The sequence below is a fragment of the Vespa mandarinia genome, unplaced genomic scaffold (genome assembly GCF_050613455.1).
Source record: "Vespa mandarinia isolate Hongniang unplaced genomic scaffold, ASM5061345v1 scaffold_60, whole genome shotgun sequence".
Classification (NCBI taxonomy): Eukaryota; Metazoa; Arthropoda; class Insecta; order Hymenoptera; family Vespidae; genus Vespa; species Vespa mandarinia.
The window spans coordinates 38,640-65,633 of NW_028197194.1; the positions used below are offsets into that span (position 1 = coordinate 38,640).

General features: G+C 41.2%; 5 protein-coding genes across 24 annotated transcripts in view; 4 read left to right on the forward strand and 1 right to left on the reverse strand.

The window, feature by feature from the left end:
• The window catches only part of LOC118440021 (uncharacterized), a 40,418-nt gene extending 32,498 nt beyond the window's left edge, over positions 1 to 7,920 (forward strand). The window contains exons 12-14 of the mRNA XM_085664486.1: positions 618 to 887; positions 971 to 1,305; positions 1,420 to 7,920. Coding sequence (XP_085520612.1) covers positions 618 to 887; positions 971 to 1,305; positions 1,420 to 1,759 — 945 coding nt within the window. The 3' untranslated portion in view covers positions 1,760 to 7,920. The remainder of the gene's footprint in view (positions 1 to 617; positions 888 to 970; positions 1,306 to 1,419) is intronic.
• Positions 1 to 8,272, reverse strand: part of LOC118440025 (uncharacterized) — a 40,410-nt gene extending 32,138 nt beyond the window's left edge. For both annotated transcript variants that reach the window (XM_085664489.1, XM_085664488.1), the window contains exons 1-2: positions 8,200 to 8,272; positions 7,651 to 7,781 (exon numbers count right to left, since the gene is read on the reverse strand). The gene's annotated coding sequence lies outside the window, so the exon portion shown is untranslated. The remainder of the gene's footprint in view (positions 1 to 7,650; positions 7,782 to 8,199) is intronic.
• On the forward strand, positions 8,044 to 11,759 carry LOC118440027 (annexin B11). 12 transcript variants are annotated; one of them, XM_035862486.2, is made up of 9 exons: positions 8,044 to 8,157; positions 8,757 to 8,832; positions 9,092 to 9,775; positions 9,935 to 10,111; positions 10,175 to 10,379; positions 10,464 to 10,616; positions 10,717 to 10,890; positions 11,003 to 11,184; positions 11,281 to 11,759. In XM_035862486.2, the coding sequence occupies exons 2-9, from the start codon at positions 8,815 to 8,817 to the stop codon at positions 11,329 to 11,331; spliced, it is 1,644 nt and encodes a 547-aa protein (XP_035718379.2). In that variant the 5' UTR covers positions 8,044 to 8,157; positions 8,757 to 8,814; the 3' UTR covers positions 11,332 to 11,759. The 12 variants fall into 12 exon arrangements, with proteins under 12 accessions (XP_035718379.2, XP_085520617.1, XP_035718378.2 ...); XM_035862485.2 differs by lacking the exon at positions 8,044 to 8,157 and adding an exon at positions 8,265 to 8,342; XM_085664490.1 differs by lacking the exon at positions 8,044 to 8,157 and adding an exon at positions 8,271 to 8,346.
• A 339-nt stretch (positions 11,760 to 12,098) lies between these two features.
• Positions 12,099 to 19,297, forward strand: LOC146872067 (uncharacterized). Its single transcript, XM_085664485.1, has 10 exons — positions 12,099 to 12,621; positions 13,623 to 14,002; positions 14,095 to 14,317; positions 14,414 to 14,701; positions 14,782 to 14,909; positions 15,039 to 15,211; positions 15,329 to 15,701; positions 15,799 to 16,225; positions 16,352 to 17,031; positions 17,285 to 19,297. The coding sequence occupies exons 1-10, from the start codon at positions 12,537 to 12,539 to the stop codon at positions 18,818 to 18,820; spliced, it is 4,293 nt and encodes a 1,430-aa protein (XP_085520611.1). The 5' UTR covers positions 12,099 to 12,536; the 3' UTR covers positions 18,821 to 19,297.
• An 854-nt stretch (positions 19,298 to 20,151) lies between these two features.
• LOC118440077 (uncharacterized) overlaps positions 20,152 to 26,994 on the forward strand; it is a 45,743-nt gene continuing 38,900 nt past the window's right edge. For 2 of the 8 annotated variants that reach the window (XM_085664483.1, XM_085664484.1), the window contains exons 1-7: positions 20,152 to 20,405; positions 21,187 to 21,328; positions 25,030 to 25,330; positions 25,878 to 26,058; positions 26,136 to 26,386; positions 26,444 to 26,588; positions 26,680 to 26,892. In XM_085664483.1, coding sequence (XP_085520609.1) covers positions 20,393 to 20,405; positions 21,187 to 21,328; positions 25,030 to 25,330; positions 25,878 to 26,058; positions 26,136 to 26,386; positions 26,444 to 26,588; positions 26,680 to 26,892 — 1,246 coding nt within the window. In that variant the 5' untranslated portion in view covers positions 20,152 to 20,392. Of the gene's footprint in view, positions 20,406 to 21,186; positions 21,329 to 22,422; positions 23,070 to 25,029; positions 25,331 to 25,877; positions 26,059 to 26,135; positions 26,387 to 26,443; positions 26,589 to 26,679; positions 26,893 to 26,994 lie in introns of those variants that run through there. The other 6 variants (XM_085664482.1, XM_085664480.1, XM_085664481.1 and 3 more) reach the window with 6 other exon arrangements.

The following is a 26,994-nucleotide window of genomic DNA, read 5'->3' on the forward strand; positions in this document are numbered from 1 at the left end:
AGAGAGAGAGAGAGAGAGAGAGAGAGTAAAAAACAGAAAAGAAAAAACTATCCGTCTCGCGATCGATACGCGACGGAGTACGCGATAGAAGAAAATACGAAGAAAAGAAGATATTTAAAAGACAAGAACCCGACGGATCGTATTCTCCTATTTATATCGACGAATAATATCCTGAATTGGACCGTGCTCGATATACGGAGTGCGGTGAAGCGGTTAAGATTCGTAGTAACTAACGTCGAACTTGATCGACGGACGAACAAAGTTTCCCGATCTTCTCTCGGCCGTAAAATGGATAGAAGCATGACTACCGAATCTCATAAATGTTATCAAAGCGGAGCGAGCTTCAAAGAAGTTTTGGTACGAGGTTCGATAACAAAATCGATCTCTTTTCGATTGACATCTCGTCGTCGATAGGTTCAAAAGAAAAATTGATATTCGATCATACGAAATCTCGATTTTCGAATGATCAGGGAGTTAATCCACGTAACCACGTGCCAAGACGATAAAGACAAAGAGAGATTAGAGAGGATTTTTCCTATACCCCCTATCGTTTCGTCGTTTAATCGAACCATCTTACGAATATTACGTAATACGTAATAAATATCTGACGCTCGCAGGTGCTCGATCTCCCATGGCCTAACGCACCGGCCGTTCAACGCGATTGCTTTTGCTCGAATCGTTCTCTCCCTATGAACATCAAGTCCAGCTCGAACATCGTCGAGGTACACCTGACGGTAACGTCTATGAACGCCCTGGACGACTACAACAACATCTTCTTCGAGGGTACTTGGGAGTTTGTCAAAACGTCGCCGTGTTTACAAAAGCGCAGAGTGAGAGGGCCTTCGGGGGTGATCAAATACAGATGGCCGCTCATCGACGAGGACGAGGTACCTACTTTTTCCGTACGTTTCACTCGAGCTATATAGTTCGATCGACGCTTGAGCTTTATCATTATGCAAATGATTTTCAGAGAAACTGCGAGAAGCATCCTTGGCTGATCGACCCGGCTCCAGGACAATATCTCTATGTGAAAACGCACGGTTCGATCATGACGAATCGTATCAAGTGCGCGACGAAAAATCGTATAGTTTTGCACGCCGGAGGAAACATTCGTGCATCGGTATGTCCGAAACCGATGGAAGATTCTAGGGAACAGGTCGTAGAAATTTTCAGCGATGGCTGGTCCGTCGGTAGCGCTAATTTCATCCCGGTACCTGGCCGAGATCCCGTTAGAACAATCGCCGTGGAGTTTTTGATCAGCGAGCCGGAAGCTTACGGCGTCACGTGGCTCGAACTTACCAGAAGGTATATAATGTCGATAAACCTGTCTATCTAATTTTACTTTTCATTTTCTAATCCTGTTCTGTCTACGGCGTCGCATCGTATGCGATGAGAGAAAAATGTTTTTAATCGGTTTAGGCCGGCGACGACGTCTACGGCCGGACTACAAATGGCCCGGGACTGCGTCCAACGATGTCCGGAATTGGACGCGTGCATAAACGCTTCCCTTTGGTGCGACGGAGTATCCCATTGTCCTTCGGGCTACGACGAGGCTTTGAAGCATTGCTCGATGCTCCTTCGATTGCCACCTTTACATTTTGCCCTCGGAGTTTTGGCTATTCTAACGATCCTCGTGGTTATCTTCATCGTTATATGGCGAATTTGTCGGCAACGGACCAGTCGCTCGATATCTCAGCACCGATTGAAGAGCATATCCTCGGAGACGGCGATAATCGAGGGAAAGGAAGTGATCTGCTGACACAGCGACAGTTCTGTGCGATACGTCGAGGTCGACCGCGTTACCACCGTGTGACAATCGCCATCATTTTTCGCCTCCGCCTCATCCGCAATCTGTTTGATGTCAATGCCTTTGTCATCGTCGGTAAAGCTTTCAAGGAGTCTTCCTTCGGAACAGCTTATACGCTGTTTTTCCTTTTGAACGTACGACTCTTTGAACTGCCTCGGTGCGGCGTAACGCGCAGAACTCTGTCTTGCTTTACGATTAACGAACTGAACGAACTGAGCGAACTGACTTTCAAAAGTAAACGACGACGACGACGACGACGATGGTCGACTGCTCGTTGGCTCGGATAGCGATCGAAACTCTTTGACAGAACGGATCTCGCGTATTTCTTTTTTCTCCGTGCGCAAAAGCTCGTGTCCCGTAAACGTTTAGATGTCTTCAAAGATACGACAAAATTGATGTACTCGAAGGAAAGAGGAAAGAATACCAAATGTATACCTCCCTCTCTGTCAACTTGGAACGAGATTCAAAGAGCATCGGGTTTCTCAAACTTTTACAACGTCGTTCCGGCTTGAGTAAACGTGAGAGAGAGAGAGAGAGAGAGAGAGAGAGAGAAAGGTACAAACTTTAGACTAAAATCCTGTTTACGTTACACCACGGAGAACAAGCCACGATGAATGACCGAACTGTTTTAACGAGGACAATAAGTAATAAAATCCTAGTAATATCGCACCGTTATGGTAGTATAGATTTTCGCGTATCTAGGAACTTACGAGTATCGATAACTTTTCGATATCGCCAACTGTTTCCTTCCTTGGTGTTTCTTACGATAACGAAATAAGAAAATGATCAGTTCTGAATTCAATTACCGATCCCATTCGCTCTTTATTTACCTCATATATACCTCAAAGGTTCATCGATACTCCCGTCTCGATCCTAGATACATATATTCGAAGAAGAAGTAATTCGAGAATAATCCGAGGCATCGAGCACTTGACTCGTTTAACGTAAAATTAAAGAGAAAAAGAAATCTAGCTGGCCCTTCGTCGATTCTGGAATAAAATGCAAAGAGAAAAAAAAGAAAACTTAAGGGGATGAAAATGTACTTTGTCTAGGGATATCGACCAAACTACAAACTACAAAAAGTATCTATAAAAAAGTGTGTGTGTGAGAGAGAGAGAGAGAGAAAGAGAGAGCGAATTAATCTTATTCGATTACTAATCGATTTTAAGCGACGTGACTTTTGATTCGAGGGGCTGGACGATGCGGTTGGTAGAAATCGCGTAGTTTGAAATGATGTGATAAATATATACGATGCTGTTTTCCTCGAAGCTGTGCTTCGAAATTATTGTTACGTCCGATGATGCGACGTCGATGGAAAAAAAAAAAAAAAGAAAACAGCTAAATGAAGAATTTTTCGAAAATTCGAAAAAAATGGCATCGGCGTCGATGTCACGGCTTGTACACCATGTTCATAATTGTAAATAATTGATTATTGACCTATTTATATAACGGTTAAAAATGCTACACACGTGCACGCGTTTGCCTCCGTTCGCGAACATCGGCGTCGCGAATTATTTTATTTATTTCACTGGCAGATATTTGTAGCAACGCAACGCAACGCAACGGAGAACGGCACCGTGCCGCTTCACTACTAATCGATAAGTACTACGAATTTCGAGGTGAAGAGAGAAACGCGAATTCTTCGGGAGGGAAAAAGGAAAGACGCGCAAAAAAAAAACAAAACAAAAAATACGATAAAGAGAAAACAAAACAGCGAATTCGAGCGAATGAGATAGCGGCTGCGATCGATTCGAAATTATCCGTCAAATATACAACATATATTATACGTATTTTCAGCTAGCCAAAATCACCGCCATTCTTTTCTTGATTAACTATAAGTAAAAGTTAATTGGCGAAGGGTCGCGTTACGACGCTAAGAAAGAAAAAAGAAAAAAGAAAAAAAAACGACCCTCCACGACACGTTGAAAGAGGACAATCCTACGATATTGATCATTACTACTGGTCGGGTAGTAAGTATCGTTTTCGGCCAAAAGAAATCGGTACGCGCGCGCCTATTATTTTTTAAATCTTATATACTTATAGCTTCTTCTTCTTCTTCTTCTTCTTCTTCTTCGTTTGGTTAAGCTAAATTCGTTAAACCCGCTAAAGATTAATTAACGAAACTTACGCAGATCTATCTATTTATTTTATCAATAACAATTCAGAGAACATAAGACTGATGGTATTTCGAGACACTTACTTCAACGTCAATGTGCATTTTTTTTTTTTTCTATCGTGAAATATCAACGAAAATGTGATCCTCCAAACTGCCATTCGTACTCAACACGTATATATGTACGTACAGTGAAATTTTTTTAGTAAAAATCCATCGATATTCAAACTGAGAAAAATCAATGGAATCCATTTTTTTAATAATCAGCGATACGTGTTCTTCCGGTCCGAACGACGAACCTACGACGAAACGAACCTACGAAGAGTGCGAAAAATTTGCTCGGTAGGAAGAAGAACAAAAAAAAAATGTTTTTAAATCGTTTAAAAAGAAAAAAGAAATTTTATTTCAAACGTGTGTCGTGCGCCGACGATGTACTCGCATACCAACGTTGTTTACATGTTCTTTTCGAGACGTCGCGACGAACGAGCATAATTAACTAACGAAAAAACAGGGTCGCTCGAGCACGATAATTTGCGTGCACGCGCGCGTTATTATGCCTTTGTTCTTTCTATCGTACTTAGGAGCTTAAAAGCTCCGCATCGGCCGAAGAAAGCAGCACAAACCGTTCGATATACGAGTATGATGAGGTATTCCAATACCGTATTCCAACATCGGCCTTCTTGTGTTCTTATTCGCGACAATCGCAACGGGGGAGATATGATTTACATACTCGTTAATACTTACAGAAGGCACAAAATATGTTTAGAATAAGCATCGCATTGTCGGAAAGATATTTCGCTTTTTTGTCAAATTATCATCCGAGACAGACTCGAATAACGATATTTAGATTATGATTTGATCAAAGATAAGCATTATAGTTGAGGAGGATAATTTTTCGAAAACGATAATATCGAGTTCATTCGAGAACGTAACGTTCTTTGGAGTGGAACGAAAGAAGAAAAAAAATAGAGGGGGGGAGAGAGAGAGAGAGAGAGAGAGGCGAAAACGCGTCAACTTGTAAGTGGAGGGTCGTTCGCGAACTCGCTGAAGAACCTCGCGTGTATCGATCGTACACGAGCGCACAGCAACCCGAAACAACGAGGAACAACGGTCATTCGAGCGCAAAACTTGATGCGACGAGCGCTCTCGTCACTCGGTAACAAGGGAAACTTCGTTAGAACGTCCTTTTTACCCTTTCGCCTTCGGTCCCTCTTCCTTTTTCGATGCACTGCAACGCACATTGCAACGCATTTAGATTATACCTCTTATCGAGCGCGAACGATGCCACGTACGACACTCGATAATAATATTTTCCAATTTCAATTCTATTATCACTTTTGTAATCCTGTCCTTTCGCTTTTTCATTGCTCCTCGACGAATTCATTCGCCCCCGATCCCAGGAAGATTCGGAAGGATTCGGGATTTCACGAAGCTCCTCTGTTGTAAATAGTTTTCTTCTAGTTCGTAAGAATTTTAAATGCTCTAGAAAAGCCGAGTGTAAGCCGCATAATACAAATATTAAATTATTATAATAATAATAACAACAATAAAATACAAATAAAAATGAAATAAAAATAATAATATTAAATAATGATAATACTAATAATACTAATAATAATAATAATAATAATAATAATAATAATAATAATAATAATAATAATAATAATAATCACGTAGACGAATAGTCGTTATTATCACGATGTGAACCATATCCAGAAACGCGTTTATTGTTGGATCGTTTAAATGTGGCAGCGAAGGAAAATGTTCTTTTGTCTCGCGTATCGACGAATGTTACGGTAATATCGGTAAATTGGCCGAGTGGAATCGAATGAGATATTGTTTTAGAAGATTTTTGCAACGATATAAATGAAACGTCACTTTTTTGGAAATAATCGATCGCACTTAGCTCGTTGATGTTTCAAGTCTGAAATAATGTCTTAATCGATATTCTTTCCTGAGAAAATCGAATAAAAGATGAACGAGTAGCTATACGATTAGCGCAATGTCGTTTCGTTTTTGAAGACAAAAGTAGGAAATTATATGTACACATACATATACATGTATATGTATGTATGTATATAGGTACGAGCGTGTACATATGTATAGAGGATGAAATGGACATCGTGCTACCGAGACGAATAGTAGTAATACGCGCGTTTCACAATTATAAATTGATTTATATTATCGTCTCTCTCTACCTTAATTTAATTTCGTAAATTCAGTTTAGAGCTCACCGACTGACTCTCTATTAAAGGTTTATATAGTCGCACAGAACTTTTGTGGGTTCAAAGCTCGTCTTCAAAGACTGCCGAAAAACGCTTATTATTTCGAACCATCGATCTTACGCGAATCTTCGTGTCCGCTTATCGTAATTATGAATTTCTCTATCGACGTTAGCGACGATGTACAAAACACACGATTTGGCACAAATTCGATTAGTCCAATCGTTTTTGTTTTTTTTTCCTATCTCTTTCATTTTTTTGTTTTTTTTTTGTTTTTTTTTCTCTTACCAAGAACTTCAATTATCACGTTGACCGAATTCGCTTTCTACGTTTGTATATGTTACCGAGCGTTTATGCTTATGTTAATCCTATAAACTATTCGTGCTAGGATGAGATACTATGGAAAAGATTCGAAGGCGAATGACCTCGCCATTCCAAATCCAACGATTTGTCGTCTCGTTTGATAAATACTTACATGTATCGCAAAATAATGAAATCATTTGATCGATTATATAAATGCCCATTTAATAAAGAAAAGGAAAGAATGAAAAGCATGTGAATGTAAGTAAGAAAATAATCGATGGGCGTATTCGATCGTATTCTTAAACTTCTTCGGTATGGCACGAAGACGATTATTAAATATTATTCTAAGAAAGACCAAATTATACTCTCGAAACTTTCGCAGCAGTAATTTATATTATTATCACTTAGCAGTGAAACGTATTGTTTTTAGTGCATGCTTGTGCACTGACAGTAAGGGAAAATTAGAAAAGTAAAAAAGTAAAACGAAAAAGGAAAAAACAAAAAAAAGAGAAAAACAAAAAAAGAAAACAAAAAAGAAAATAAAACAAAATAAAAACACTCATGCATAAAGATCTCTTTCGATGGACGCTCGATTAGTACGGCGAAAATCAAGGTCAGCAAGAAACCTGACAATAAACTGACACGAATGGTTGACGCATATATATATATACACACACACACATGTACTTGATACTATCGCAAAGCCACAAACGCAAGCACACACACACACAGAGAGAGAGAGAGAGAGAAAGAGAGCAGCACTCCTCGTATGCGCGCGCGCGCGCACACACACACACACACACACACGAATGTTTCTTAGCATATGTATGTATAACCTAGAAACGGGCTCGAGAATCAGGTGACACGATTCGCGCTGTTCGATCGTCATCGTACAGCGACGATGACGCCACCGTCTCGATCTTACGAATGATTCACAGATTTAATTTTCCCCATGATCCCAAAAAATAGGAATATTTCTTGGACTTTCTTGTTCAAAGAAGCGACATCGTACCACCTGATCTCGACGTACTACATACGACATATTGTACCACGATCATTCCTTCTATCGATAACAAAGAATTCTAACTGAGCAATCACCGAGCAGTTATATATAATGAAATTAGTAAATACACCAAAGACGTGCTCGTATATGCATATACGTACAATGTGCATACACAGTTATTAATTATACCGTTACTAATTACCAATTCGTATATCGAATATGCGACATTTTTAATAAATTATTTTGAAGATTGCGTCTATCGTCTCTCACTTGCCAAATGTTCTTATCCTGACCGCCCTGACGTCCGTTATCGTTTTATCTTCAACTTTTCTTCTTTGGAAAGAAAAAAAAAAAAGGATTATTTTATATAGCTCTTGTACTTACCGCGAATAAATTCGACGTATATGAAAAAAAAAAGAAAAATATAACCTCCCTCTTTCGATCTAGTCTAAAATATTGAATCAAGTTAATTAAAACATTTACAAACGTTTGCTACATAACCTTCTCCTCATTTTTATTATAATGTTAATCCAACGAGATACGTCGAATGCGTCAGAGAGCAATGTTTTCAGTTAAGATAGTTCATTCAAGGTTAAGTACCTGAATGGTAGAATCGATATGTGAAATTGAATTTCACGACGTCGCGTCGGTACATCGACGTATCGACGATCGATACGAGCAACAACAACGTTCAGAGTTTCGTTCCTATGTAAATAAACAAGAGAATTTTTATTGTATCTCGTTTACTTACGATTAGAAATAATAATTTGAAATAGTAATTGCACAACTGTGAGCAATTCCGCTTTTCCCCCACTCCACGCTAGCTACTACATTTCCTTCCGAGAATTCCTCTGACGTAGGATTGTATAACGGTTGTCTTCTTGCTTCGACGCGGTAGGTTAGTCATTATTTCGAGGTATTTTCTTCCCGTACGAATCGATTTTCCTTCATATTTGTGATTTACGTGCCAAAGCGATTCAATGGAAGTAACGCAGTAGACCTTCCAAAAGTGATTTACGCGTAGTATAAATGTATATTGAAGAAATTTACTTTGCTAGAGAGTGTTTAATAACATCATTGGGAGAAACGTGACGGTTAATCGTTGGGCGTTACCAAACATCGCTGCGTTTTTCTCCAAAGGAAGGGGACTTTAGTGGAAAGACCGACTCGTCTCCCTTTCTGCCTCTTATCAGGATTATTTTTACAAGTGTACAATACCGTTCGTTTCGACAGGTCGAATCAATTTCGACAGGATCATCCGTTTAACCGTTCATTTACCGTTATCTTTTTTTGTCCTTTACCCGACAGATCATCCGCTGTGGACCGCTTGAATCCAGGAAAGTTGGACAAAAAGAAAGAAAATAAGATGAGCTACGGATATCAAGTGAGTGTATTCATTTGTTGAATTTTCCAATTAATTTTCTCTTGTGTTTTTGCACCAGACGTATCATTTGTTTCTTTTTCTTTGAAATTAACACGGATCAGCTCCGTCAACGGGCAAGAATTTATATAATACAGTTTTACAGTATACATGAAGAATAAAAAATCCCACTCTGCCTTTATAATTCTTGATTTCATGCATGACATTATTATTATAAAATATATCTGGCAGTTATAAAATATATCTGTAACCGTTATCGAAGGGACCACCACCGGTGATCCAGTTTCCAGGACGTGGACCACCGCCGACGTCGTTTGGGGTTCCACCTGGTACACCCTCTGCCCCCGGTGCTCCGCCATATTCGCAAACCACTAACATAGGCTTTCCAAACGCAGCTCCAGTTTCATTTGGCATGCCTCAACCCTATTCTCCATACGCTTCTTCACCTTATCCAGTGCAACCAAGTCATTCGAGTCCGGCTAATGTATCAAGCGCTATGAGTTCCTCTCAGTTCCCGCAACAAATGCCCTATCCTCCTCAGCAGCAACAAATGCCCTATCCTCCTCAGCAGCAACAAATGCCCTATAATCCTCAGCAGCAACAAATGCCCTATAATCCTCAGCAACAACAAAATGTATATCCTTCTCAGGCAACGTCTTATCCGCCGTCTTCTTCTATGCCCGAATCTTCTTCTTTTCGGCAACAACAACGAAATTCTGTTTATCCTAATCTTCCGCGTGAACAAAATGCACATTGCTTCGGAGATAGAAATTCGTCTTCTTTGTCGAATCCTAATATGTCATTGTCATCTAATTCAGCACCATACCCCGGTGGCAGCTATCACGGGGGGCAGGGGTTAGGAAATTCATACTCCCCTTATGGCGCTAATTCGCATTTGGCTTCCGGTCGTGTTGCCCCAGCCCCCCGGAGCTGCAATGCGAATAAGGTGAGATTGATATTGTTTATCAGGATATGCGTGACAAATATAGGGTATAATAGATCAAATGACATTGAATGCAACGGCTTTTGCTCTTTCTTCTTTCTCATTTCATTTATCGTTGCATGGAACAAAGTTCTCTTATCCATGCGTATCTTTGTATTTCAGTTGTCACCCACGGTGGTACCTTATAACGGCTTTGACGCCAGAGCTGACGCGGAAGTTATAAGAAAGGCTATGAAAGGATTTGGTACGGATGAAAAGGCCATTATCAATGTTCTTGCCAATCGAAGTAACTTGCAGCGACAAGAAATTGCATCTCAATTTAAAACGCTTTATGGAAAAGTAAGTTAATATATAAATAATCGGAATATAGTTTATGGTGATTTAACGTGCCTTATTTCTTAGGATATGATAAAGGACTTGAAATCGGAATTGTCTGGAAACTTTGAGAAATTAATTCTTGCTATGATGATGCCACTACCGCAATTCTACGCCAAAGAACTACACGATGCCATGTCTGGTATCGGTACGGACGAATGCGTGCTTATTGAAATATTATGTACAATGTCGAATCATGAAATTCGTGTTATCAAAGAAGCTTACGAAGCTAGTAAGTTATTTCTTATAGTCATCTTCATACTTTCAGTTGTTATTCATTGTTGAGTATTCATCGAATATTAATATTAATTTTTAGTGTACTGTAGAAATTTAGAAGATGATTTAAGATCGGATACATCTGGAAATTTCAAACGTTTAATGGTTTCATTGTGCTGTGCCAATAGAGATGAATCATTCGACGTAGACCCAGCTAGTGCAATGGAAGACGCGAAAGTTCTTTTACAAGCTGGTATGTGAACTTTTGCCAATATCAATGAATTAGAGTAAACATTGTTTTTTGTTCTTGAAATGATTAAAGTAGATTTTAAACGTGCCTTCGTTGCATATAGGCGAACTCCGATTTGGAACTGACGAATCGATGTTTAACGCGGTCCTCGTTCAGAGAAATGTACCACAACTGAAACAAATTTTCCGAGAGTATGAAGGTATAACTGGTCATACTATAGAAACTGCTATAGAAAATGAATTTTCAGGGGACATTAAAAAAGGTCTCCTTGCTATTGGTACGTATTTAACCACTTATTTGATCATTCTTAAATATTCTTTTCTTTTTTTCTTTATATTTCATATTTTTAATGACAACGTTGTATGTATTATTATTATTATTCGAAATAGTAAAATGTGTGAACAACAGAGCTGCCTTTTTTGCCGAACAACTGTACAAAAGTATGAAAGGATTGGGAACGGACGACACCCGTCTCATCAGATTGGTCGTCACGCGTTCCGAAGTTGACATGGGAGAAATAAAAGAAGCCTTTAAGGAAGAGTATAATGAATCACTAGAGGATTTCATATCCGTTAGTAATCTTTTTCTTTTCTTTTTTTCTTTTTTTTTTTTTTTTTTTTTTTGTGTAATCTTACATAAAAATGTTTAATTTTTATTACTGTTGCAGGGTGATTGTTCTGGACATTACAAGAAATGTCTCTTAGCTCTTGTGTCCTAAATCTCCAATTCCATGGAAATAGATTAGTTAAACTTTTCGTATTTACCAATTAACCAAGTTTCACAAGTATATTTCGGCTTTCTCCAAATATTTATAATATTTGTACAAAATTGAAATCAACGTGAAAACGTATCTTTAAGCATATTAATGTTCCTATGCGCATTAATCTCTACAAGAATACGAAAAGTGATAATATTCTTATACGTTAAAGTTACAAGCTATGCCAATTTTCCTAATGAATCTTTATAAAAAGACATAGATCTTGCTTGTTTGTCGAATTGGATCTGTAATATTGATTATTAATATTTTATTTTTATAAAACTACTCATGCGAAGAAGAAGAAAGAAATATCCTACGAACATTATTATTTTATATATACTTATACATATACGTATGCATATATTTTATATTTACATAATACGTGCAGGTATATTCTCTGTTTTATATATATATATATATATACACATATAGCATTTACATAATATGTACGTTTATTATGTAAATGAATTGTAAAAGAAGACATATATTATAACAAATAAAAATGGCCTTAATATATGAATGAAAGTTTTAATCGATGAAAATATATCAACGAGTGTATTAGATGCGAGAAAAATCGGGGAAAATCGGGGAGAAAGAAGAATTAAAGGGAAGGAGAGAAAAAGAGAGACAGAGAAAAGAAGGGGAGGTGTAGGAACGGAATAAAGATAGACGTGGAAGAAGTCGAAAGAGTCTGGCGTCGCCACGATCGTCGATTACGAGGAGGTCCGGCAGTGCCGCACCGAGCCTCAAGCTATATCGAGCCGAGTCTCTTTCACCCATTCTCTCTCTCTCTCTCTCTCTCTCTCTCTCTCTCTCTCTCTCCCTCTCTCTCCCCTCCCTCTGTGTTTGTCCCTCACTCCATGTTTCTTTCTTTCTCCATCTATCTATCTATCTTCGATTCGGTCAAGATCGAAGGACGGAGCGGGCTCCTTATTTTTTTTTCTTTCCATCTTTCGAATCCTCCGGTAGGCGCCCTCTTATCTTCCTTCTTTCGCCGTTCGATGAACGCGGAAGCGAGCGTTAATTCTATCGTCTCTTCCGATCGTGATCTTTGAGCATCGAGCTTTTAGCACCGATAACACCGGGAAAAGCTCTCGAAACCCTGGCCAGAAAAAGCGCGCTCGTCGAGCCACGCTCGACGCGGAAAAAGAAGAGGAAGTACGATCATGGGGAACGCAACCACAAAGAGACACTATTCCAAGAGCATCTCTCTAGCGAGCTCGTCCAAAAGACCACGTTGGGATGGACCAGGTAGATCCGTACATTTCAACAAGCGATCAACGGACTCGTTCGTTCCATCAACTTTTCAAACTGGCTGATTGCTCGTGTCAATTGATATAACAGGACTAGAGTGGAAAGTTATAAAGAAACTTGTTTTCTCTTCTTTATCTTTTTTTCTTTTCTTTTTTTTTTTGTGCCCGTGCAAGTAAATTTCCCATTCGGGGGCCTCAAGATTCAATCGGCTATTGTCTATTTATTTATCATGAAATCTTTCGAGGATCTAAAATTAACTAGCGTGATTCGAGAATGTTTATTTTAACGATGGGTAGCTATCCGTCTAACGCATGGGGCGAGTACGAAAATATAAGGTCGACTTGACGTATCGCTTCGTATTCGATTATTGTGCAATCGTAGCTTCTGAAGAGCCATCAAGCATACTAGAAATTCCAAGATTTAATGCCAATTTGGAATATTCTCAGGAAACGATAAGAAGGAAATAAAAGAATCGATTTACACAAGGTCGCTATAACGAGGCAAACGATTGAGGTCAGATAATCGTAACGAAAATAGTATTAGATCAGTATAGAAATCGGTACGCGAAAACTGTGTTGTAGGAGACGATCGTAGACAGAACGTGTTGGTGTCCGATATCGGTTTAGCTCCTCTCGCATAAGCTAGGCGGTGGTCTAGCGGCCCTCGGCTTGCCAAACGTTTCACATTTTATTTTAGGAACGCCACGTGCAAACCTGTGTTAGAGATCGGGTATTCTACGCGACAAGCACGTAAGCATCGTTCTGGCATGCGCGAACGATCCTCCTTTTCTTTCCGAAACTTTACATTAATTTTCTAATATTTTCATACTTTTTTTTTTCCCCCTATAAATCATTAATGAAGCGTTGGGTTCGACCACGTTTAGGGATCGCACGTTTAGATCCCATGAAAAGTTTCTGTTCGTTAATCGTTAATTTATTATTCCTTGATAGTTGTCAGTTGAAAATGATAGAATAAACGCACGTACGATTTATTGTCAGGATTGCCAGCACCTCCGGGCAAGCCAATTCTTATACCAGGAACGGACGATACGCAACCGGACGTCGTTGGAATACGTTGGGAACGATCGCCCAGTAACGGCGGATCGGCCATCGTAGGTTATTTGGTTGAACATCGGCGAATGGGTTCGGCTCATTGGGTGCGTAGTAAGCCCGGGCTCTGCACTTTTCCGGAACTAACGTTGAGCGGTCTTGAGCCAGGATGGCGTTACCAGTTCAGGGTCAGAGCACAGAACGCGGTGGGTCTGTCGGCTCCTAGCGAACTGTCGGATCCCTTGACGGTAACGTTGCAACGAGCCGCTGCATCAGCCCCACTGTTCGACCTCGAACTCAGCGACTTGATCGCCTTGGAGAACGAACAGGTGTGTTGCATTCTGTTAAAAGTTACTCCGTCCTTTGGAGGCATACAAATATCCACGAACTTCTCCCCATGGAAAGTAAAATATATTTTTAGGCGGAATTCGTAGTGAGATTTACGGGAACTCCCTTGCCGAAGATTTCTTGGTTCAAGGACGGCTTTGAAATTTTTAGCAGTAGACGAACGAGGATCTTAACGGAAAATGGAAAAAGTGTATTACTTATTCATCAGACAGCTCTTAACGACGAGGGTGAAATCAAGTGTACCGCAACGAATAGAGCTGGTCACGTTAGTACCAAGGCCAGACTGATTCTCGAAGGTTAGTGGGTTATCGAGGGTGACGAATCAAGCTTGTGTAAGACGCGCTTTATGATTAAAAATGGGACGCACCGTGATTTATCTCGCATGCTCTCAGCGTTTCCAAAGATACGACTACCGAGGCAGTACGAGGACGGTCTCCTTTTCGAACAGGACGAAACGATCAGATTGAAGGTATCTTTAGCTGGAAGACCACCACCTACGGTCGCTTGGTTTCACGATGGAGAACCTCTTTCTCAGGACACGCGGCATCTGTTCGAAACTATGGACGGAGAATCGGTTTTAAAAATACCAGACGCAAAGCGATTCGACAGAGGAGAGTACACGGTAAAGGCTAGAAACAAACTTGGCGAGGATTCATCCTCTTTTCTCGTTACCGTCACAGGTTGGTTTACGCTATGAAAAAAGTTGCTGGATCTTCTCTCAAGACTTTTCTAAAAAGTTTTCCTATTGTTTTCCTCATAGATCGACCAGCTGCACCTGGAAAGGTAAACGTCACGATGACTTTGGGCAGATCCGTCACGCTATCTTGGAAGGAACCGGAGGACGATGGTGGTTGTAAGATCGGTACTTACATCGTCGAATATTATAGAGTAAGGAAACGGCCTGCGGTTTAATATTTACTCATTCTCTCTCTCTCTCTCTCTCTCTCTCTCTCTCTCTCTCTCTCTTTCCTCGTTTTTGAAATAATTCAACAATGACACACATACGCGCAATCTTAGATCGGTTGGGAGGTATGGTTGAAAGCAACCACGAGCCGTCAGACCGCAGCAACGCTGACCGAATTGCTCGAAGGCTCGGAATACAGATTTCGGGTAAAAGCCGAGAATCCATATGGGGTGAGCGATCCGAGCGAAGAAAGCGACATCATCTTCATTCCAGATTTAAATAAAGGGTAGGAACCGAACGAATCGAATATCCGAAAGGATGGTCGACCAGCTTTAAATCGATCATCGTTCGGGATCGTTTAACGAAAACAATTGAAATAACGAAATTGTCGGGTGCGAAATAGGGCAACGTCGCCGCAATTAACTGGAAAGTCTCAGAGCCAAAGGGAGATCAGTCGGTCGCGTGGCGATAAACGCGAGGTTAGTTTCATCGAGCCAGCTCCGAGGAGCAGAAGCCTTACGAGAGAAGAAGCAGGGACAAACGGGCAATCTCCTTTCGGAGGACGATCCTCGTCGGCACAAAGATTGTCGATGGAAAGATCATCGAGAGTCGACAGTAGAGTCACCTTCGGTCCAGATACCACGATACACGTTGAAAGAACCGTACCGCCTGTACCACCGGCTAGGTCGAGAGATCATTCCAGATACGAAAATCGATCGGAGAGTCGTACGATACGACAGGATATTACCTCTGGGAAAATTAACAACGAATCGCAGGTATCGTCGATTACGATTGTTATCAAGATAAATAAATATATTTGATCGCGTCTCATTACTCGTACTAAGTCTGATCGTATTATTGATTATTATTTAGGAAGGCTCGGAGATTAAAAAAAGAGCAACGTCCCCGACAGTTTCAGTTGCCGTTGAAACGAAGAAAAGACCAACGTCACCGACGTCCTACGACAACATAGAGACGGCGATCTCAGTATCGCCTAGAATCGATTCGATCGGTCGTCCTTCGTCACTGTCGAGAGAAAGAAGTTTGTCCCCTCTTTCGTTGTCTCTAACTCGAGAGAATCTCGAGGAAAAGGGTAATGGGTCACGCTCCCCGCTTCTCCGGCCTATATCAATTTTGAAGAAGCAAAATGGTTTGACCGATGACGCCGATGCGATGCAATTGACGGCATCGCCTAGAGAGAACAACGACATATTGCACGATAGTTCAGAATTCATGTTGGTCTTGTATCCGAAGGATGAAGCCGAGAATAAGGAGGATAATAAAGGATTGGGTTTGACAGGTTAACATTTAACGGAATAAACCTGTTAATTCGAATAATATCGAAATCTTAATCTATCGAGCCGTTTAACTTGATTTCCCTTTATCCCCGTATATACATTGGATATACATTGACATGTTCTTTTAGGACGAGATACAACGGAGGTGTTAGAAGACGAAAAGGATTTGGTACCGCCGCCAATGTCTCTGTCTCTTCCAGAATTGTTCAGTAGAGAACACGAAGTGATAGAGATAATGCGCGAGGCGGTAAGCTCTACGGAAATGTTACACGAACGTGCCATGGAACGTTTTTATAAAGCCATGGAAGCTGAGAAAGAGTCGGAAGGCGCGAAGAGAAAGGAAGAATTGGAGAGAAAAACCGGAGAATTGGCTTCCATCGTGAGACAGGATTTGGAAATGGGAGGAGCTTGGAAAACCATGAAAACGTCCTCGGCTCTTCGAAGAAAGCTGTCCAATTCTGGTGATGGAACAGTACAAAATCTGATCTCCTCTTGGCAAGCTAAGAAAACTCGCAGAAGATTAAGCGAGGGTCAGGTCGAGGGGGTCTACAAACCTATGAAGCTTCTTTCGCCGTTGCTCTTACCGGACGTCGAGGCTAGATCCGATCCTAATCTACCTACTGTCGAAGAGACCATAACTGCAAGACCTTGGAGGAGGAGCAGCGACGAGGAGGGAGCTGAACGTCTGCGCAGATGGCACGAAACCAACGTGCCTTTGCTCGAGGAAACTTTGGTAGAGAAATCGATAGGCTTGGGAGTCGACTCGGGAGTTGATTCCACCAATCGGACGATTTCTCCGTTTCAAGAGGTGTGTCTATTTCAGAGTCTGTTTTATCGCTAATGTCGATAAAACAATACGGTGTGACTTTGAAACGAATCGACGAACTTTCGAACGAATGCTTTTCGCAATGTTCGTCGTGCTTTTTCAGAGTCATCCATAGTATAAAAAGTAACAAGATATTTTTATTAACCTAATGTAACATCTGTGTGTGTCCACATATATATGTGTGTGTATATATATATATATATATATATATATATATATATATATATATATATAGGTCGCGTCGGATAAGCAAGAGGACGAGCGAGTGCAGGAAGAGGAGGAGCGGATGGAGGAGGAGGAGGAGGAGGAGGAAAGTGTCGAGACGTCGGAAGAATCGTCCGAAGAAATGAGCAGCGCCGATAGCGAAGATTTGAAAAATTTGAAGCAAAGAATTTTGTCGAGACAAGTTATGGAAGAGGAAGATACGTATCATCCGAGAGGAAGACCAATCCCGCACTTCGATAGCTTCGACAAGCCACATTTTACCGAATACGGCTTTGAGGCTTCGATCGCGAATGATTCGACGGTTCCATCGATTTGGATTCAACCACCCTTGTCACCTACGAACGTTCAACCGAAGTCGATCCTGAAGAAACCCAAGGAAGATGGTACTTTAAGAACGAACGAATTTGGCAAAGCCGTACCACCTGACAAACCGATAAGAAAAGTACCACCCGTTAGACAAGAGGAAGCGTCGAATCCGAGGGAGCTTAATTTGGCTGATACTAGTGAGTATTACGATACGATGAAACCCGGCGTCATGTCGGAATCAGATACCGATAGCGTTTTATCGGCCGGAGAAGCGGCTAAGAATCGCAGAATACAAGCTAAAATGCGTTCGGCAACGCCCGAAGAGGAGACTTCGAACGAAGCCGACGTCGAAGCAAGAATGGCAGTCGTCAGTCATTACACCGAGATCGTACGTGAACATTCGTCGAGCCATAGTACGAGGATTCAGGAGGAGGGTACCTCGAGACGGGGCTCCTTCTCGGAGTATCGAAGAAACGAAGGACCGAGTAAGAACAAAGTATCCGATATTATGACGAGCAAACAGATTCGAGGGAACGAAGAAGCATCGTCCGGTGGCGAAGCGATCGGTAGAAGAAAGAATAGCGTTGGATCGCGTGGCACGACCCCTTCCAGAGACACGAGGTCACTGGTCAAAGAGAGGAGAGAGAGCAGAGCTTCTTCGAGAACAAGATCGCCAAGTTCTAGATCGAGGAACGTTTCCGTCGAAAGAGGCACTAATTCGAGATCGTCTTCGAAAAGCCGAGTACGCGATCTGTCACGAGAAAGAAACGATCGACCAGGATCGAGGACAACGTCGGAGGAACGAGGATTCGCTAAAGAGAGATCCGTCGATCGAAGCTCACGAAATACAAAAGGTACCTCGAGATCGAGCTCGCGAGACAGGCAAAGGGCAACTACACCGGCCGAACTTAAGATCGAACGTTTGCAAAGGGCATTGGAGAGCAAAAAATACAGAGCTCAGAATAGAATTCGATCGGATATCGATAAATATTATCCGGACTCGTCTTCGACCGATCGTGCCAATGACAAACGTCTTGCGCTTCAAGCTCGAAAGACGGTGAAGTCGACGGTCAATTATATAACCGACCTGACGCTTCTTATGGCCGCCGTTTACGTTTATCTCTTCAAGAAGGAGACTATGGCGATACCCTTTATCGCCCTTCTTCTTTACAGGCGTATCCAAGAAGGTATTCGCGAGCGTATATCGGGACGTTGGTGGTCCTCCAAACGCAAGCACTGACCAATTAGAATGTTCGCGATATCGCGGATCGTAGGATCATTTCGTTTATTTCTTGGTAGGGGATGGATTGTTTATCCTATAAATCGAATGAAAGGTGGCGCGGTAGAAGAGTATTTTTTACGTACCTAATGGAGAGCTCCTTCGTATTACTCATTGTTTCTCTTTTTCTCTAATATGTCCGTCTAACAAATCTTTATTATCTTTCAGTTTACATCGCGCGAACGATAGTCTCTATTTTATACGCGTTAATCGGTCCTATTTCGCTCTCTAGTCCAACTTTCGTACAATACGACTTCGTTTAAAGGAACAGACGGAAGAGACGAACGCGTCATTTTATCACGGAATTATATCTTATTTGTATGCTTTATGAGGAAATACCTAGGTAAGAGTATATAAAAATTATTACTACCTAAGAAAATATATGTAATTTATCAAACAAAAAGTCGTTTTATTATTACGATATTATATCTTTATCTTTCGCCGATGCCACGATCATCGTTGCTTATTCTTAATATTCTTATTGTCTATTTAAAATTTCAATAAACGTGTACGTACGTTACTTTCGTTATTTTCAACCAGTGCCAATCTTTTCGATCAAACGTATGTTCCTGGAAGGAAAATCTTTGATACGATAAAATTACTTTTTCTTTTCTCTTTCCTATCTGCCGAGCAGATAGAAAATTGTGCCGAGCAAGAGTCTATAAAAATCTCACGTCTTCGTAACTTCTTCCTTTTGGGTATCCAATAATTCGGCCGGTCATTCGCGTTGAGAACGAACTCCAATAGCGGCATGTCTGAACATTCTAAAATTGCTACGGACATTTGGGGATCCGAAATAAAACCCCTAGATTGCCATTGGATTTCGTCGCGATGAGAGTTGTTTTTTCTTTTTTTTTTCTTTTTTTGCCGAAACGATCTCTCGGTCGGAACCGAATACTTTATATATTATAATTGGTTAGAAATAAAGGATAATAAATATTTCAAGCGATTAGCGTGTAATAATTATATAGCAGCTATGGGCGAGATGGAAAGGATTTTTGAAAGGACGTCTACGTAAACGGGATGTCTCGTGATATGCATTTTCGAACGGGGAAAGTGCTAAAGCTCGGAGAGTAGGAGAGCGAAGCGATACGGATATAGGCAAAGTTTAAAGAGAAAAAGAAGGAAAATGTTGCGTTGATATTAGGGAAAGGAGGAAAGGCCGCGACCGCGCCGCCACTGGCAAGTTACATCAGAGAAATGCGGGATCCACGTACGGCGCATGTGCGCGTTTCGTTAAAACGACGAAGCCGAGAGTACTGTCTCCGATTTTAGATCGGAGCAGGGTCTCCTGCCGTTGAATTTCGTGGCATAGGGTGTGCTGCGTGTCTCGGGTCAGCAGACGTTCGGTGCGAGAGGAGAAGAAGAGAGACTACTGCTGTTGCTGTTGCTCTGCCGTTGCCGATGCTGCTAGTGGCGGTGGTGGTGCGCCGGTGGTTCGACTCGACCGAGAGACCGAGGACAGGTAGTTCCTCCGCGATAAACGAGTGATGTCAATGCGAGGACGAGCCGGTCCTCGTAACGCTCAACGTAATGACTCTAACAGGTAAGATCTGTAAAATTTCTTTCTGGTCGATTGACATTGCGCGACAAGAATATTGACGCTTCTTGCGCCAAGATAGTCGGAAAAATTCACTTGGATGTCACGCTTCGCCGGAATGCTTGGAATAATTTACAAAACACTTCAAGCATCTAATTTTACCCGGCAATGATCTATAGGCGAATATCTGATTGTAAATAAATGCGAGCGATTTGCTTTTTGCATTAAATCTTGCGGTATACCGGTAGCCAATGAAAATTTGCGAGAAAGACGAATAATCGTGAACGACGATCGCTATCGAAAGTTCGATGTATTTATTTACAGATTCGGTTTGCGTGCCGTCGGTGTTCACGACTAAAATTCCGCGACAGAAGATCGTGCAGCCGTGAAATTTCGGGAAAGAAAATCGTCTTCTCGCGAAAGATACGGCCGTAAAATTTGGAGAACGTCTCGCTTTATTCTCTCTCTCTCTCTCTCTCTCTCTCTCTCTCTCTCTCTCTCTCCCTCCCCCCTCTTCCTCTTTTTATCGTGCTTTCTCTCTACGTATCTATATTTATGCTACAGTTTTGCACGTAGATACTGCCACACGTAGACTATTTTGCGGACCACGTGAGTCTTAAAATATCAGGTAGTTCTCGAATAATGAATTTCCTCAAAGCAACACCGAGAGCGCATTATCTTTGGTCGATTCATCCGATCGTACGACAAACGCAAGAAATATCAAGAAGATTCTTGCGTAAAATGTTTTTCAATAATTTGCATTCTTTTTTTTTCTTTTCTTTTGCAGATGGTACATCTAGAATCCAAATAGCACCACGATGGGAGGAGGAAGATCGAATCCTGGCGGTGCAAGGTCGCGCCGGCGAGGATATCGTCGTTCAAATGAAACTGAAATCTACGGACGATACGGACGATTTGCAACTGGAATTGTAAGACCCAATGTCTATTATATTCCAATGGTATCGCCTGCGATTACGCGTTATCGTTCATTCTGGACTATTGGCCCTAATTTCTAATGTAAAACCTTGAAACGTGCCAAGGATCAAACGCGGTTTATTTTTGTCCATCTCGTGTTTAATTTTCGCGAAGAACGGAATTATATTCGTCGTACGATCCTAGAAACGACACTTTTACATATATCTCGGTACTATACATACTCGTATATTCGCGGTAGCGTTCCAATGCCAGGGTCGTAGATCTCGGCGGTATCTCCTTGCTCCGACACCGGGGCTATCGAGTTTTCCTTTAATTGCGCTAAATCCTAGTTTTATCTAATTGCGAGACGGCAAAGAATTTCACTCCGGTATTCACTTTTCGTTTCGCCTATTTCTAGAACACAGAGTTATGATCTCATCCAGCCTCGTAGCTTAAATAAGACGAGAAGGGTGACCGGATGAACGATCGCCGCATCGCGTGCCTTCGATTTAGGCATCGAAGATTAGGTGGCGACGATCGGAAAAGTTGAATGGAAAGAATCTTGATCCCTGACCATTCGCACGCGATCTCGCTGTGCGTCTCTCTCTCTCTCTCTCTCTCTCTCTCTCTCTTTCTCATCGTGATCGGAGCATCGCGTCTCCGTGGAGGGAAAATTTAATGGTGATTCGATGATGTCATTTTATGTTTTTTTTCCGAATTTTTTTCTTTGTTTTGCTTTTTTTTTTTTTTTTTTTTTTTTTTTATTTAGTCTCCCCCTCTGTCCGTCTATTATTCATTGTGACCGTCTATTTTTGTTACTTCATTCGTTCGCTTTTCCCTTTCTATCCGTTTGTCTGTATTTCTTTCTTCCTTTCTAATTGTAACCGTCCGACCATTATGTCGCTTTCGACTTGGCACGAGCTAAATTCGACCGAGCTCGAGATTTTCGCGAAATGACGGAAGAGGCGCTCTAAACCTATTCGTCTAGTCTCCTACTCCTAGTCTATATAGTCAAAAAGGAAGCAATCGTGGAGGTGGAAAATCGGGTAGAGACTATCCGCGGCTGCCAACTCGCTATCAGTCTTTCGAGGGAGCGTCGCGACGATCGACGAGCGTCGAGCGGAAAAAGGAGAATCGTTAATACACCCTTCGATAATCTAAATTAACGTTGTCGTTGATATTTAACGACTTACGTCGACAAATATCTCGATAGCTCGATCGCTCGGCGATCGGCGCCTCCCTCCTCCGTTCGATTTCACCCTTCTCCCAATTTTACTTCGATTATCCTCCTTTTTCCCTCTTTATTCGATCTACGCGTAACATTACGCTCATAAATTAGTGAATTTGTAAATTTCGACGCGTTCGATCTGAAATTTTTCGAAAACATACGATCTCCATATAAATGTCGATGACACTCGCGAAGCAGAGTGTAGTCGTGTCGATCGAAATATCGATGAATACCCGTAGGCTTTCTAGAGACTATCATCGAAATCGCATTTTAAATAGAAAAGGATGTCTATAGAGATGCCTCGAGGAAGAGCTATCCTATCGACGATGTTATATTGTCAATTAGTGTTTCTTGCGCGTCTTACGAGTTGAAACCGTGAATATATTAAATTCGATGGATGAATCTGGTGCACTTTCAGTTAAAAACTGATCGAATCTATGTTCGATAATGGGAAGCGATTGTTGTAAGTGCGCCGATGGTAATGGCAAACCTGTCAGAGGAACTTCCTCCGATGGCTCGGGATACCGGTATGATAATCGCATGATTTATTGCATGAACGAGACACAAAATAAACACCTAATAAATCACACGAGATTAAATATTTAATTATGTCGTTGTTTACCACGCAAAGATTACGGCTACGATCGAAACGCGATCACGAGTGTAAAATCGTTTTTGCGTTCTGAGTTTGCGTTCTGCCAAGTACTTAGATAAATATGCGCCCGCGCAAAATGTCAAACGGCACGGGGAATGTATTTCTTCCTACCTATTAAGTATTATACGATCGAATATCGGAATTCCTTCGCTCTAGAGAACTATATGATATGACTATGACGTCGGTTAGACGTCTAGAGTTTGGTCACTAGATCTCGTCACATTGTCTCGTAATGATTCTTAAACGATCGCGCATATGACACGATAACGAACTGATCGTTCATTTTCATCGAATAAAATCGTTAAAACGCTATTCTATTCGTTTTTAAATAAAAATTCTTAGCGGTCTACATCAGAGTAACGTATTACAAACGTATAAACGGTCCAACGCACCTCGTCTTGGCATTGCTCTACTGCCCTATTTTTGTCATCTCTTTAAGCGAGCAACAACGGAAAATGAACGAACCACGCGTACATTTAAAACACTTCAACTCGATCATTATTATCGTCGATTATTGCTACCTATCGCCGATGACTCGTATCGATCGATTTTCTCAAATTTATCGAGGCGAGATAATTTTGTCCGAGTGAAATCCATCGGTGATTATAGAAATACCATCGTTGAAAATATGTGGTGCAATAGTTCGCAACCCTGACGCAAAAGACTATTGAGCATTTATCGCACACAGATATACGATTCTTCGAGCGATAAACGATTTTCTTTTCTTTCGTTTTTCATCTCTTTTAGCTTTCGTCAATCCTTCCTTTCGAAGAGCTCGATGACAAGACTGATTCGTTAATCTTAAAATAACGACCGGTTTCGAGGCCGGCGTCGTTTGAAACGTGTCAAAGGCACGCTTTGCTTCGATCGAATACCGATGCACTTTATTTACCGTTCTCCTTTAGACAGCTGCTAATTATAAGATTTCAATAACAAGGGCCGTTCAAGGATTATCGCCGAGTAACGCATCGAACGAGTTATTTATTCGTAAAGGATCATAATTTCAGGACTGTTCTTTTTCTTTCTTTCTTTCTTTCTTCCTGACAAGACGTCAAAATTCCATTGCTTCCATTTGCAATGTCAAGGTCGTATGTGTTACTACCCTTCATCGATTCAGAGATCATCGAACTCTCCGTCGAAAAACTTTAGTCGGTTGACTAATTAAAAAATATTTCCTCTCGAACGTAATTGACGAATTTAAATTTATCTCGTGAGTATTTTTAATCGATCTCTTTCTTTCGCCTGAATTTGAGGTATGAGCATTGAGATGCTTTCGAATTAGAACCATTGCCAGTGGAATGAGCCGAACCATAACATTTCCAAACTGTTTATTCATTTGCACCAGAGCGGAAGTTTAAATACCAGATACAATATTACGTTAGTGTGCCGCAGTATTTTCATCGCTGATATAAGAAACCACGTATCTTACCTATGCTATGCCAATCTATCTCCTCTTTTTTTTCTTCTTTTTCTCTTCGTTAGGGAAGCAGGGAAGGCGGATTTTCATGATTTTTAAATATCCGCTAATGACGCGACTCGCTAACGACCGATTTATCATTGCAACGGTAAAAAATTTTCAATAAAACGAAAAGAGACGAGTTTGCGAGCTTACGCGACGACTAAGGCAGGGATGTTCGATGCATCTATCTACACGCGTATCTTGCGCAAAGTTCTTCTGATGGCCCGATGAATGAACTCTCAAGGAATTCTTAACGATTGCTTTTAATATATATATATATATATATATATATATATATATATATATATATAATCATCTTCGTGAGACCTGTTTTTATTTATTTACGCTACTTTTTTTCTTCTCTATTTCGTAGCATTCGCGGCGATCGACCGATGCCACCGAATCGGTATAGACTGCAAATGAGAGGCAATATCGTGCAATTAACGTTGAAACAGTCGCAAAAGGACGACACTGGCCAATATGCTTTGGTAGCGACGAGAATCGGACAACCCTTTGAGAAAGGATCAACGCGGAGAATTCATCTGCGCGTTGACGAGCCCAGTTACGAGGAAGGCGAACCACCGATTTTTCTTCGAAGATTGACGGACCTCGCGGTCAAAGTTGGCACCAGAACGAGATTCCTCGTAGAAATTCGAAGCTCGACGATTCCGAAGGTAAATTGACTACGACTTACCTTATCGGACAAAGATGATTTTTTTCGTGTCATCATTTCAAATCCGCAATTGTTTTAAAAAACCGAACATTCAACCCGGAAGGAGGAGTAAAGCAATTGACACGTGACCGAATTATCATCGGTTTCCGAGATTTCGGCTCGTACTTCTTAGTCTTTTACTAGCAGACGAAACGGGAAACACGAATCGAATGGGATAGCAGAGGTCCATGACCCGAGCTAGTGACGACAGAAGACGAGGGGACGAAAATTGTTACGTATTCTTGCGCGCCTCGTATTACTACTACTCGGCCGCTACCGTATATTATTACGCGCATGTACTTGCACCACGCCAAAGATCGACGCGCATTCCTTCCTGCCTCTCTATTTTATAACTTACTTTTCTACTTTTTTATACTATAAAGATTTCTTTTTCTCTTTTTTTCTTTTTTTTCTTTTTTTCTCTCTTTTTTTCTTTTTCTTTTTGTATTAAAAACAAAACAGAACGAAAGAAAAGATATGTTTGATAGCGTTTAACGCGATAACTTTAGGTAACTTGGCACAGAAACGATCTACCTATTCAAGCTGGATCGAGATTTTCCTTTGTACACGAGGGTAACTTTTACTGCGTCGATGTTGCACCGGTAAAAGTCGAAGATCAAGGTAATTGGACTTGCATGGCGGAAAATCAAAGTGGCAGATCATCGTGCACGTCGCATCTCAGCGTCATTGGTAATTAGCGTCAACGATAAGCTTTTATAAAATTCGCAAAGCAATTTGTTACCGTTCGTTCATGTATTGTCGTGCAGTGCCGAAAGCCTACAAGAGGCCAGAATTCGTGGAAGAACTTCGAGCTCTGTTAACGGAAACGGGAACTGTATCGCTCGAATGCAAAGTCGTTGGCGTACCAACCCCGGTATTGAGATGGTTCAAAGACAACAAGGAGATCAAGGCCGGCGATGTTTTCGCTTTAACGGCAAACCCTGACGATCCTACTTCTTTGGGAATTTATACCTGCGAGGCTGACAATTGCATGGGGACGGCATATTCCTCTTCAAAGGTGAAATATATTTCTAATATAAATGTACGATAAAACGTATGGTATTTTTCGGTCCAGGTACACGTCGTTGGTAAAGGTAGCCGAGAGGGTTCGTTAAAGCCAGCGGACACGTTAACGAGTACAGGTCCTCCGCCGGTATTCAAACGAATACTCCGGGACGAATGTTGTAGAATCGGCGATTCCGTAACACTCTCGTGTCAAGGTAAGATTAAACCACTTACTTTAGATATCTTAACTTGCGTGCAAGTTGTGCGACTTGACGATTACGTATGCGTTTCTCAACGAATACGTAGTTCACGTACCGCCATGGCCAAAATCGATAACGTGGTACAATCAAGAAGGTCGCATAGAACCAAACGAAAAGTATCACGTGATGGAGGACGGTCTGGGTGGTTATTCGATAGAAGTGAAATTGATCGAAGCCATGGACGAGGGCGAATGGAAGTGCGTCGCAACGAGCGTAGAAAATGTTAAACAATTTACGACGTGTCATGTCGCTGTGATCAGTGAGTATATGATCGAAATGATATATAGTTGGAATGATGTATCTGTCGAAGGCCAGAACGATTTCTATCGTTTAAATTACTTTTCTTTTCCTACTTTTCCCC

Coding starts and splice junctions, on each gene's coding strand:
- LOC118440027 (XM_035862486.2), top strand. Junction 10,112..10,174: donor TTAAAACGCTTTATGGAAAA/GTAAGTTAATAT, acceptor CTTATTTCTTAG/GATATGATAAAGGACTTGAA. Junction 10,380..10,463: donor CAAAGAAGCTTACGAAGCTA/GTAAGTTATTTC, acceptor ATTAATTTTTAG/TGTACTGTAGAAATTTAGAA.
- LOC146872067 (XM_085664485.1), top strand. CDS start 12,537: ATGGGGAACGCAACCACAAAGAGACACTATTCCAAGAGCATCTCTCTA. Junction 14,003..14,094: donor TCGCCTTGGAGAACGAACAG/GTGTGTTGCATT, acceptor ATATATTTTTAG/GCGGAATTCGTAGTGAGATT. Junction 16,226..16,351: donor TAAAGGATTGGGTTTGACAG/GTTAACATTTAA, acceptor ATGTTCTTTTAG/GACGAGATACAACGGAGGTG.